At 31.8% G+C, this 12,861-nt stretch overlaps 1 protein-coding gene across 4 annotated transcripts in view; it reads left to right on the top strand.

The window, feature by feature from the left end:
* LOC107444729 (sodium-coupled neutral amino acid transporter 7) overlaps positions 1-12,861 on the top strand; it is a 65,404-nt gene that overhangs the window by 34,070 nt on the left and 18,473 nt on the right. For 3 of the 4 annotated variants that reach the window (XM_043039717.2, XM_021148058.3, XM_021148057.3), the window contains exons 2-3: positions 8,651-8,772; positions 12,390-12,588. In XM_043039717.2, the coding sequence (XP_042895651.1) occupies positions 8,651-8,772; positions 12,390-12,588 (321 nt within the window). Of the gene's footprint in view, positions 1-4,557; positions 5,039-8,650; positions 8,773-12,389; positions 12,589-12,861 lie in introns of those variants that run through there. The other variant, XM_016058943.3, reaches the window with a different exon arrangement.

A 12,861-nucleotide genomic window follows, 5' to 3' on the forward strand; every position in this document is an offset into this window, starting at 1 on the left:
TAACCTCAAACCAACCTCGGTCATTCCACTGATTAAAATACGAACAAGTGCGCACATAAAGAATTATTCCATTTCATTTAGAATGTTTCTTTAATGTGCCCTTGATTTTCTGTTAACGCACCCTTTAACACTATTTTTTTCTTTCTAGAAGCATATTTTGCTCATGATCTGATGAAAGCTTGGCTCACGATGAAGTTTTTATTGGAAGTTGAGGAAAAGGATAATCAATAAAGTTTATTATACTATAAATAGAAATGGAGTACTGTTTCTTAATAGTATAATGACTGTTGCTCAAAGAGTAAAACAAGATAAGCGAGAATCGATAGCAAATGAGCTACGACTATTAATTTACATCAAAGCACTGAAATTTGTCATCACATCCACTTATTCATACCCTTATCGATTCATGTACGTACGAAATTGAAAACTTTAACTTTTTTGACCCTGAAATCTCCAGTTAAATCGCAATTGACCTCAAACTACGTTCTTATTCGAATAATATATATCCCGAAGTTGGAAGTTTTATCTTTTTCGATGCATGTTTACACGTTTTCTTTCAAAGTATAGGAAATGATTGTTTATGTATAAACCGGGATTTTATCTTTATGAGCACGAGCCATGGAGAAAGAGATTTGTCTTCGCAATTTTTTTTTCATTCGACACACACACATGCGTTTTAGCATTATTTATTATTTAATTTTAGACGTGGTATCGTCACTTCATTGGCGCCAACGAAATTTTTAATTTAAGTTTAACCCTCTAACGTGTCTAATTGAAAATTGTGACGAAATAGATATATTGATGTAAAATTTGTAGGAATGACAAATGCCAAATAACCTAAGCGGATAGTAAAAAATAGATGTAATTAAATAAAATTCATAGAAATGTCTAGTGTCAAATGATATATTGAAGTAAAATTTATAGGAATATGTCTAATGTCAAATGATATATTGAAGTAAAATTTATAGGAATATGTCTAATGTCAAATGATATATTGCACTAAAATTTATAATAATGTCTAGTGTCAAATGATATATTGAAGTAAAATTTATAGGAATGTCTAGTGTCAAATGATATATTGCAGTAAAATTTATAGGAATGTCTAGTGTCAAATGATATATTGAAGTAAAATTTATAAGAATGGCGAACTTTAAATGACATAATCGGATAAAGAAAAAATAGATACTGATGTAAAATTTATTAGAATTGCTATCGTTAAATGACCAAATCGAATGAGGAAGAATAGATATATTGATGCGAAATTTATAGGAAAGGTTACCGTCAAATGACCAAAGTCTTTGGTCCAAAAAAGGGCAAAATATTTGAGCGTCGAAAAAAGAAACTGTTGAAATGAAAAAGAAGAAAAAAATGGGAATGATTAAACAGAGCGTCTCGAAACTGAGAAATAACTTTAAATAAGATACAATCAGAAGAATTCATATTAGAAAAGGTAAAATAACTGAATGTTTTTGCCACGATTATAAATAGTAGTCTCGTTTAGGGAACAAATGTTGAATGTTAACTGCCATTCAACTATGAAAACTGCAACCATTCTGTAATCACGGTGTCTAGAAATGGTACTAACAAATACAAAATAGAACAATCAAAAAGTTTTTTTTATTTTAAGTTATCATGCAAAAAGCTTTTTATCTATCTATACATAATAATAAACGCGGCTGTGTGTCTGTTTGTCTGTCTGTAATCACAATATATCGCCCCAGAAGCCTCGCCCAGGCACGAAACTCGGCACATAATTGTGTTTTGACACAATGAAGAAGTATTTTTTTTTCTTTTTCAAAAATTTGGATTAGTTTTTTAGTTATCAGTCATTTTGTAAGAAAATCTATGCTTTTTCGTCTTCAAAAAGCCATATTCAAAAAACTATTAAAAAATGCATATACTTTTCTCCACTCTTATAAATGTATACTAATGCGAACCTTACAATTGAAATATTAATTTTTGCAACTTAAACCAATAATATACGAAGGAATTAATAATTTAATTGTAAGGCTTGTATTAGTTTACATTTATCAAAGTGGAGAAAAGTTTAACTTTTATATTAAAAATGTGGCAACATATTCTATACGTAAATAGAACGCTTCGCTTTGATATATTTGTCGCTATATTTTCAATGTTAGGCTAAATTAAGCCTTACCTATTGAAACACAGTGCTGTAAGCGAAAACAGAGAACGCTGCACTTTACTCATACTCATACTTGTCGCTGTTCATAATTGTTTTAATAAGTTTTTCTTCTTCTTTCCACGCTCTATTTTTTTTTTTCTTAAGCGAAGACGATAATTTTTGTAGCGATATAGAAATAGAAATTGATACCAAAAAAAATTATATAAAAATAGAACATGATACCATAAAAAATTAATTCGCTTTCGTGTTCTTTTCATGTATTTAGCATTTTAGTTTTTGTTTCTTAAGCGTTGTATCTATATAGCGTATTAAAATAGGAATTTAATTGTTTTTGAAGGAACGATCACACTTATCTTGGATCTCTTTGGTTTTTCTATTCTTTATTTTAACAGTTTTTATTAAATGTAATTAGTTATTTTCAGAAAGTTTCAGTTTGCAGGTAAGCACTTAGATTTTAATATTGAAGTTTCATGATTTGCTTTCATAGTAATTGTTGTTCTAAAGTATTCGTTGACTTCTTAAAAACCCGATTACTGACATGGCAGAACCGCCTTCCAAAAAACTTTGTATTTTGTCAAAGAAAAAGATATTAAGAGATTCTCAAAGAAGAAGAAGGGCCCAAGAAACATCTGTGGAACGTCAAAGAAGGATGGAACATGACCGAATTTCGACAAGCAATTCTAGAGCCCAAGAAGTATCAGAGAAACGTCAAAGAAGATTAGAAGAGGATCGTGTCTCAACTAGCAGTGCTAGGGCCCGAGAAACACCTGAGGAACGTCAAAGAAGATTGGAAGAGGATCGTGTCTCAACTAGCAGTGCTAGGGCCCGAGAAACACCTGAGGAACGTCAAAGAAGATTGGAAGAGGATCGTGTCTCAACTAGCATTGATAGGGCCCGAGAAACACCTGAGGAACTTCAAAGGAGATTGGAAGAGGATCGTGTCTCAACTAGCAGTGCTAGGGCCCGAGAAACACCTGAGGAACGTCAAAGAAGATTGGAAGAGGATCACAAAGTTTTAATCACAAAATTAGTTAAAAAATTAGTTTTGTCTGAAATCTTGATTTTCTATCTCATGGTGATATTTCCTCAAAAGTTTGGCAATGTAAGTGGTTAATTCAAAATCTGTTTAAAATAACATCTTATTTTATAACCGTCGTTGAGCAGCCGACCCAATTTTATGGCTTTACGACTACTAATGTTCAAATCCGTAGCCTTGTAAATTTGAACCCAATCCAGAAGACAAGGGAACTCCTGGATCTAGTATTAGGAGAAATTTTGCCTTCGTGGAGCACTTTTTGATGGAACTAACCCGCATTTGCGTTACATGGAAATGAAAAACATGAAAACCTCTCACGGTTAACCAGACGGAAAGGGGACTCTAGCCCATGATCCGTCTACTACTGAGGATATTTTACGTCAGCACTGTGGTCGGTGCGAGCCGGGTGCGGAATTCGTATCAACCAGACATTGCCGGGATTCGAGCCCGGTTCACCTCATTGGATGGCGAATGCTCTATCCTCTAAACCGCCACGGCTCTATAAGCCAGTATTACACACAAGCTTGAGAAGTGGATGAAAATCAGTGGTATTCAAAAATCAAATCCGGTGTAATCGCTTCACCAAAAGGAAAATTCCAGCTGCTACAGTAGAGGTCCTGTTCGCAAATTAAAAACATTAAACCAATTTAAAGGAAACTTCAGCTATTATGTTCTTTTTCCTTAATTTTTATTTTAGATTGAGACCTATTTATACTGCGCCAGTTACCATAATATTAATAGAGCTTATTACCATAATTAATTAAACATCATTGCCGTCAATTATAGCAAGGCGAGCCATTGCGGCTCTCTGATACAATTTATTTTTATTTTATAACCGTCGTTGAACAGCCAACCCAATTTTTGAGTTTACGACTACTGATGTTCAAATGTACTACGCAGAGCTTTGTAATTTTGAAACCAATCCAGAAGACAAGGGAACTCCTGGATCAAATATTAGGAGAAATTTGGCTTCGTGGTGAACTTTTTGATGGAGCTAACCTGCATCTGCGTTACATGGAGAGGAAGATCACGACAACCTCCCACGGTTAGCCTGATGGCTAGGGGACTAACCACTGACTCTAACCACTGAGGATATTTCCCTTCAGTACTGTGGTCGGTGTAAGCCGGATGCGGAGTTCGTATGGACTGGGATTCGAACCCGGTTCGCCTCATTGGAAAGCGAACGCTCTATCCCTGAGCCATTGCGGCTCGTTTAAAATAATTTATATATTTTTTTCTTTTAAAAGATATTCCAATAATCTGAGTTAAATACATTTTTAATCATGCATCATTATTTTAAACTAGAAATTATCTGAAACGCAGCGTGATTTTAGCGTTGGGCTATGAGTATATCTATTTTCTTGGTACATAAAAATTTGATCATTCGATAGCTTCTCAGGATGTTCTACTTCTTTACTGCTTCCTTTTATTTTACTCCGCTTGGTGTTTATTCTAGAAGAATCAATGACGAAAATACTAATAGATTAAAGATAATAGTTTGGGTTGATTTCAACTTCTGTAGTCTTTGTACAAAACTAAAGAATTTTATCACATGCTAAAAATTTATCTTTGCTTAACTATACAAACGCTGCTAATCAATTAAGGTTACGGAAGCTTTCTTTTTGTGGCAGTCTACTATAACAATGTTTTGTCGACACAATAAGAAGAAAAAGACTGTCGTGGATCTTTGGATAAGTGAGAGAAAAAAAGAGTATAGGAATTATGTAACAAATTATTGAATATTTCCTATTTTTGGATTGTGGTATTTTAATCAAAATACATCATGCCTCTGGATGAAGAGCGACCATTACTGCCCTTATTTAGAAAACTCTGGGAACTAGAAAATTCTAGATCGCCTGGTAAGTTCCGCCAATTTCCTTTTCATAGAAGAGTTAATTAGTTGGATCTTAAAAATTCTAGGTCTCCTGCTAAGTTTCGCCCATTTCCTTTTCATAGAAGAGTTAATTAGTTGGATCTTAAAAATTCTAGGTCTCCTGCTAAGTTTCGCCAATTTCCTTTTCATGGAAGAGTTAATTAGTTGGATCTTAAAAATTCTAGGTCTCCTGCTAAGTTTCGCCAATTTCCTTTTCATAGAAGAGTTAATTAGTTGGGTCTTAAATATTCTAGGTCTCCTGCTAAGTTTCGCCAAATTGTTTTCCTTTAAAGAATTATTGATTCTGTCGTGACAATGTTTGATGACGTGGAACTGATACTTATTCTTGTGGTAAACTGAATGATCATTGGCTAACATTTTAACGACTAAAGTTAGTTGATGAACACAATTTCGTAGAGCAGCGTTTCCCAATTTTTTTTCGGCTGTGGGGCCCTAAATGATCGACTTTCTTTTGACTGAACCTCGAGACTTCGTGAATGAAAATTTTAGTCATTGTGAATATATAAATTAACGAAAGATTTCATGTAAAACGTCCTATGTTTAACGAATGTTGTCTTTATGTTTACCTATTTTTCATAAAGTTTTTCATTAATCTAATTTTTATTAATTATTCAGTAAATGAACGAAGAATGAAATTCTTTTATCATTTCGTTTTATCAGTCTTCTAGTTTCGTTTTAAGTCAAACAGTTGAATCATAGATCTGGAGAGGCATCTGGTCTAGTTCTTAAAGTTATTTTAATGCATGCAAAAACAGAAAGGGAATTATCTAAAACAGTGGTTACTAACTGGCGGCCCGCGACGCCATTTTTTTGAGACCGGCGAATTAAATATATTAGTTGTCGTTCGTCTGTGGACAATCTTCGTAAAAAATCTATATGGGTTTAAAATACTTTTCTTTCGCTTAAGAAAACCTAATTTCTTCATTTCTGTAAAATTTAACAGACCAACTATGCAAAAAAAAATTTTTTTCTCAGGTTTTGCGCCCAAGAAAATATTTATTCAAATACAAAAATCATCGTGTATTTTGCTCTTTTATTTCGTATTTTGTATTTTCTGATTATTATTCAGCATGTAAGTATCAGAAATTTACTCGAAGAAATTCTCCAAATTAACTTTTTGAAACTACTCATTTTGGACGAAATTATTAACATTTGCAAACTTTAAAACGCATAAAAGAGGGAAAGAATATCATGTTTTATTTAAATTCCTTGAATTGAATATCGCATGAACGGTAAAGAAAAAAAAAATTTAACTTCTGATGCTCGAGAATTTTTTTTGTTGCTATAATTCCTAATAAGTCGAGAAAAATGTTTTATCAAAGAATTAAATTTACAAGAAAAAAAAAATCTTGTCACTAAGTTTCTGATTAAGATAAGATTCAAAATGATGCGTAACAAGCATTATTTGTAATGCTTGTTATATTGCTTTTTAATTTTAAAAAAAACTTTGATGAAAATCTGATTGTAATATTTAATGTTGCTTCAAACATAAGAGTACCATATAAAATTTTGATTAAAATTGCGGCCCGCCATTTGACTGGTGGTGGTGGAATTGCGGCCCGCTGCCACGTGTAAATTGTAAACTTCTGATCTAAAATATGCTTTCCATTGAAAAACGGAAAAGGAAGAAAATAAACGTTGAGACTGGTTATCAGAGTGATATAAACATTGTTAAATTTGGTTATTTTTTTTCGATGCGAAATACAAATGGAATTTTTCAAAAATGCATATCCTTTTATTATTCATTCATTATATTGTTATTAGAAAAACATTGTTTAGAAATTTCTTCACAAACATTTCAATTAAGTAATTTTATAAAAATACCGTAAATATTAAATATATAATGAATTATCAATTGGATATAAATTAACTACAGATTATAAAAATCGCAACTGATTAAAAAAGTCTTAACTCTCGGAACCCTAGGGTTCCGCGGAACATTAGTTAAGAACCGCTGTAGTTGAGAACATGCTATTATAAATAAATCATGAGTTAATTTGAAATTTTTATTTGGTTTCTTATTATATTATGATTCGATTTTGGTAAAATTTGATGAAAAATATTAATTTTATAAATTTTACTGAGCAATTAATAAAACATCTTATTTAGTTTTCAATTATGACTAAGGTACTGTAATCATTCACGCAGCAATTTATTTTTGAAACATTAAACGTTTCAACTTTTCTTGTAGTAAAATAATATGGATAAGACTAATTTTTTTAATTTTTTTATTTTATTAAAATGCTTAGTTTATTCACATATCCTTACAATTACTATTTTGAGTTATATCATTAGTCATTAGTTGTCACATCATTTTATTTATCAGTCATTAGTTCTTATAAATATTTCCTTAAATTTAATGCATGATTTATTCTTAAAGCTATAAGGATCTAAATGAAAATCTCAAGTCTTATTTTTTTCCTATTTCAATTTTTTTCCCTTCGGTTTGTCTTATAATTATTTAAAAATTTGCAAATCATCTAATTTAAAGACAATCACTCAAAAACATAAATCATAAATGCTTGAACCACTTTGAAATAGATGAATTGTTTTTATTTAAAATAACATCAATTTTTATATTTTTAATTTTGTAAAATTGCGTCGAATGTGACGACACATGAAATTTTTGAAGCAGCCATTGCATTGTATTATGAATTGCATTTTCATAATAATTAAATTTTCTTTCTCAAAACAGCGTTTTTTTTAATTTTATATATTTTTTTAAAATTAATTTTAAATATGGCTGGTAACAGCTCAACACATTCGTCGCGTCTATAGCTGGAATTTCTAAGTTGTAAGTAAATTCGTACTTCAAGTTCACTCGTTCTAAGCAGAGAGCAATAGCTCATCTTTAACGTTATGCGTTCCAAGTAGATTGTTTGGCAGCATAGTTTTGAAAAATATCATATGTTTGTGAAGACTTTTGCTTCATTTCCTGAGGAAAATTATTGAAATAAAGTTAAGAAAATGTTTCATAATCTGAGCATTTGTTTCCTTTTACGTTGTTTTTAATAAAAATTTACACGATTTTGAAAATTTATCATTTAAAAACAACCTGATCTTTGAGACTGAACGTATATGTCCCAGTAGCATTTTTTCTTCTTTTTCATGGGTCAATAGTCGCTCAATGACTAATCAATGCAATTTCTCAAATCCTAATGCGACAGGTGAGTCTAGATTTTTTTTCAAAAACTTATTTGTTACATTATGAATTTATAAAATGTGCTGCCAAAGGAAAAACTTCCTAAAAAATTTAAAATTGGTCTTGTAAAGGGTTAAAATTATGTGTCATGATTTGGGACAATTTTACTATGGTTAAAATTTAAGTATGTCAAATTAGTTTTAAAAAAACGTTCTTCACCTACTACAATTTTTATAATTTAGGTGAAATTGTTATATTTTACTCTAGCATTAAATAACTGACTTTAAATAAATGTCTTAGTATAAAAAAAGTAAAAATTAAAGAAAAAATTGAAATTAAAAAACTAAAATTAATTCTTAGCCATTTGGTTTAAATTTAAAATTGCTTAAAAATAGCAAGTAATTTACAAGTTTTTCGTGTTTTTTTTCCTTGCAGGTACCAGCTGGCCTGTCGCCTCTTTTCTTCTGGTCAATGCCGCCCTCGGAGCCGGTGTCCTCAATTACCCTTATGCTTACGATAAAGCGGGAGGAGTATATTTCGCTGCATTTTTACAAGTCGTAAGTAAACAGCTCTTTTTCTTTTCTAAATATTCTTCTTACATAAGAGTATTTAATGTTTCACAGTTACGAAAGAAAATTATACCCGCTCTTTATTCTAAGATCCACTAAACGATTTCTTGTGAATTAAGCAGCAATTCGCAACTCTAGACGAAGAGATTGGTATGTCTAACACCGTGATTTAATTGGATACCTGTAAGCGACGTCACGCGTGTGTGTCAAACCTGATTGGCTTCTGAATCACACAAATGCCAGGATTTACCTACTATGACGTCACTTGCTGGTATCTTATTAGTGTATGTACTGCTGTTTATTTCATGATAAACCTTATTTGATTTATGTAAAATATCCACTGTTCCCGATACAAATTAAAATGGAATGCAAGTGTAAAATCAGTAAAGGAAAAATATTGCTCTAGAATTACTTTTAATTTAATGATTGGATTTCCACAGATTAAAATATTCAAACTTAAGGATTCGCAATTCAAGGATGCTATTTGGGAAATATGTTTGGACAAAAATAAATTTCAGCTTTTGGAATCTCAGAATATGAAACGTTGCCAGAACTGGGAGATTGTAGTGTCATTACTTTTAGAGAATCAAGACTAGTTGAAAGTTCTGTATTCTTTGTTCAGAGGATGCTATACCGCGAGAGAAACTTTTGATGGCATAATGTGTCACCTGCATTTGTAATTTAAAGTTTAGCGAAAAGTAAATTTGGGTAAATCTCGAGTAAATCCTGAAGTTTCTAATGCTGAAAATAAATGTTTTCAAAACAACGAAATGCAAACAAAGTATCGCAGGATAACTTCCCCAATGTTTAGTCCTAAATAATCTTGCCATATTTAGGGTGCATTTTGATATTTTGAAGGAAAAAAAATCAGCATTTAAAACTTCCTTGTTTGCATTAGGTTTATCTGAATTCTTTTTTTTTATACTTCAAATTTTAAAATACTTATGTAATTGCAAGAGAATTTACCACGGCGAGATCACTATTGAGGTATAGCGTCGTTTTAATATTTTTACTATTCGCGGTTTTCTACATACCTCTAGCATTAATCAAACAATCAAAATATGTATCTTTTTAACAAAATCCATTTAATCAAAGATTATCTCGAGCAAAAACACTTCAATTATTGTAAAGTTTCATATATAATTTAAATAATTATCAGAACAATTTTAAACTGGTTAGTAATAAAACTGCTAATGTTTCTTAAACTGTTATTTTATTTCGCAAAATCTAAATTGTGAACACAGTCGATTAAATAGTTGCTGAGAACTCATATTTTAAATGCATTTCCATTTCTCACAAAAATTGTATTTTAATTTTTTATAAATTTGTTCTGAGATTTAGTACAAATTTTTGTTGCCGTCATTTAACTTTATGTATAGTAAAGTTCTATTTGTTTTTCGAATATTACTAAAATATTAATGATAAATAATAAAAATAGTCATTTGAAATTGATTTGGTTGCTTAAAATATCGATTGGACTTAACCACTGTGGCCAGAATTGCCGCATTTTAATCCCACACCCAGGGGCCCCCATCAGGGGGGAATACTTAAATAAAAGAAGCAACGTGACACTATTTCGAACAAGCTAACATGGAAGGGGGAAGTTAGCAAATTTTTTTTGGGGGGGGGGATCAATGCACCAAAGAGCTTGGGGGGGGGCCGCTGCCCACACCTCACATTTGAGAACTGATGGCCAGAATCCATAAGAAATGACTCTTGTAGAAATTTAATAGTAATGTAACTCTTAGATAGCCCTAGTCAATTAAAATATTATAATTGTGCCCTTGTAGCAATTAAGATTACATCTAAATACGTGAAAATTCGATCATAAGATCAAGAGTTAACTATACTTTTTTTTCTTCTTATATCCACGGTATAATTTCCAGCATAATAAGATATGAAACATTTATTCGTTTCTTACTGTACTGGCACACTTACCAAAAATTATGGGGGATATAGAAGAATAATTCTCCATTTTGAATTATGTAAATCAGATAATAATTATGTAAATCAGATATGGTAATATGTATACGAATTTATCAAAGTGCCAAAATTAAAGTAAATTGATATGCAAATTCTTTCGAGTGTCTTAAGTCTTATAATTTTATTTTCGTGCCCTGTAAATGCCATCCCTGGTATAACGTTTAAGAGATTTAAAAACAAATGGTTCATTGCTATGAAAACATTATAAAAACATTCCACGTACAAATAATTTATTTTCCTTAATTACTCAACTGAAAGAGAAATTGGGAGAAATTTGTCTTCGTGAAGGACTTTTTAATGGAACTATTGTTGCTCTTGCATGCCATAAAGGCAAAAGGGGTGTGCTTCTTGTTTTCCAATGACGTCATCTATAACCAAAAATCTGACTTCTGCCACGCATATACGTCACTACCCGTTCATAGGGCGGACCTATTCATACATTCACAGATCGTGATTTTGACCTGAACCAGAGCATGATCAATCTCCATTCTGTACCCCCTAGAGCAGGGATGGCGAACCAATGGCACGCGACGCAATATTTTGGGCACTCCACCGATCACAAATGTTGTTACACTATGAAGTATATGCAACAATTAAATTAAAATTCGCAAAAAATAAGCAAAATAATAAACAATATTAATAAAAAAATTAAAAATTAATGCTAAAAATACAATAACCATAAAAAACAAGCTAACAATAAATAACTAGCAAAAAAAAATAACAGTCCTGCTTAAACTAACATCTTACAACCTAATATAAGTTATTTGTCATCCAATCTGCAACAACAGAAGTCACACTGATGTTACTTGAAGGATGAATTACGCGTATAACTGAGATATTGCAAATGTATTTTTTTTTCAATGTAAATAAAAAGTTTTGAGTTGATAGTATGTAGTATTATTATTTTCCCAATAATCACGAAGTCAAAATTATTTGACGGCACGTCTATGACCTCATTAAGCAATTTTTTAGAGAAAATGGCACGTTGGTGTATAAAGGTTCGCCACCCCTGCCCTAAAGGGACTCGAGCCTATAATCCGTCTACCACTGAGGATATTTCAAGTCAGCACTGTTGTCGGTGCAAGCCGAATGCGGAATTCGTATCGACTGAGATTCGAATCCGGTTCGACGCATTGGAAGGCGAACGCTCTATCCCCAGAGCCATCGTAGCTCTCATTTACTATGTTTTATTTCATAACCGTCGTTGAACAGCCTACCCATTTTTGGTTTTACGACTACAAAATGTCAACTCCATAACCTTGTAATTTTGAACCAATCCAGAAGACAAGGAAACTCCTGGATCAGTACACCCTGAAGTATTGATTTGTTATGGGAACATAGAGAACTTTGTAACTTGACAGATTTAACGTGCATCAGTCACCATTTACTGTCACCATAAGAGTCTTCGGCAGGCTGGGATCGAACCCTCGAACTGTTGGACATGGGCCTAGTGCCCTACCAACCAGGCTATCCCTGCCTCCCAATTACTATATTTGAAATAAATCCTAAAAACACATGAAATTCTAAACTTAATGAACACATACGCTATGTTTTTATACTGTATATGTATGTCAATATGAGCACAAAGTTGGAAACCATAAGTCTTCTATGTTTCATTATAGATTATGATGTTCATTTTAATCTGCACTATGTTAGTGCTGGTGCACAGCGCTGACGTAAACCGTGACACCACGTACCACGACGTCCTATTGTCTTTATGTGGCAGGAGAGCGCAGCAGTGTGCCGCTGTTTCAATTCTCCTAACATGCTACGGAATATGTATCACTTTTTTAATCATCATCGGAGATCAATACGATAGATGTAAGTCAAATCCTTTATTTAAATATTTATTTTATAATTATTATTAATTGAGGTTTAAAATTATAATTTATCTTGCATTAAAGTTGATGATTGACTAAAGAACCACTGTGACTTTCCCAAAGAAGGCATTGTTCCTCTGGATCTTTCGATTTCAAGCAATTTTCGATATTTTGTATATAATTTTAAAAAAATTTTCAGATTTTTCAAAATTATTAGAGAAAAAAAAAAGTTTTTTTTTACCTCATGTAACCTAGCTTTTTATTCATTTTTTTA

This window comes from Parasteatoda tepidariorum, chromosome 4 (genome assembly GCF_043381705.1).
Source record: "Parasteatoda tepidariorum isolate YZ-2023 chromosome 4, CAS_Ptep_4.0, whole genome shotgun sequence".
NCBI classification, from domain to species: domain Eukaryota; kingdom Metazoa; phylum Arthropoda; class Arachnida; order Araneae; family Theridiidae; genus Parasteatoda; species Parasteatoda tepidariorum.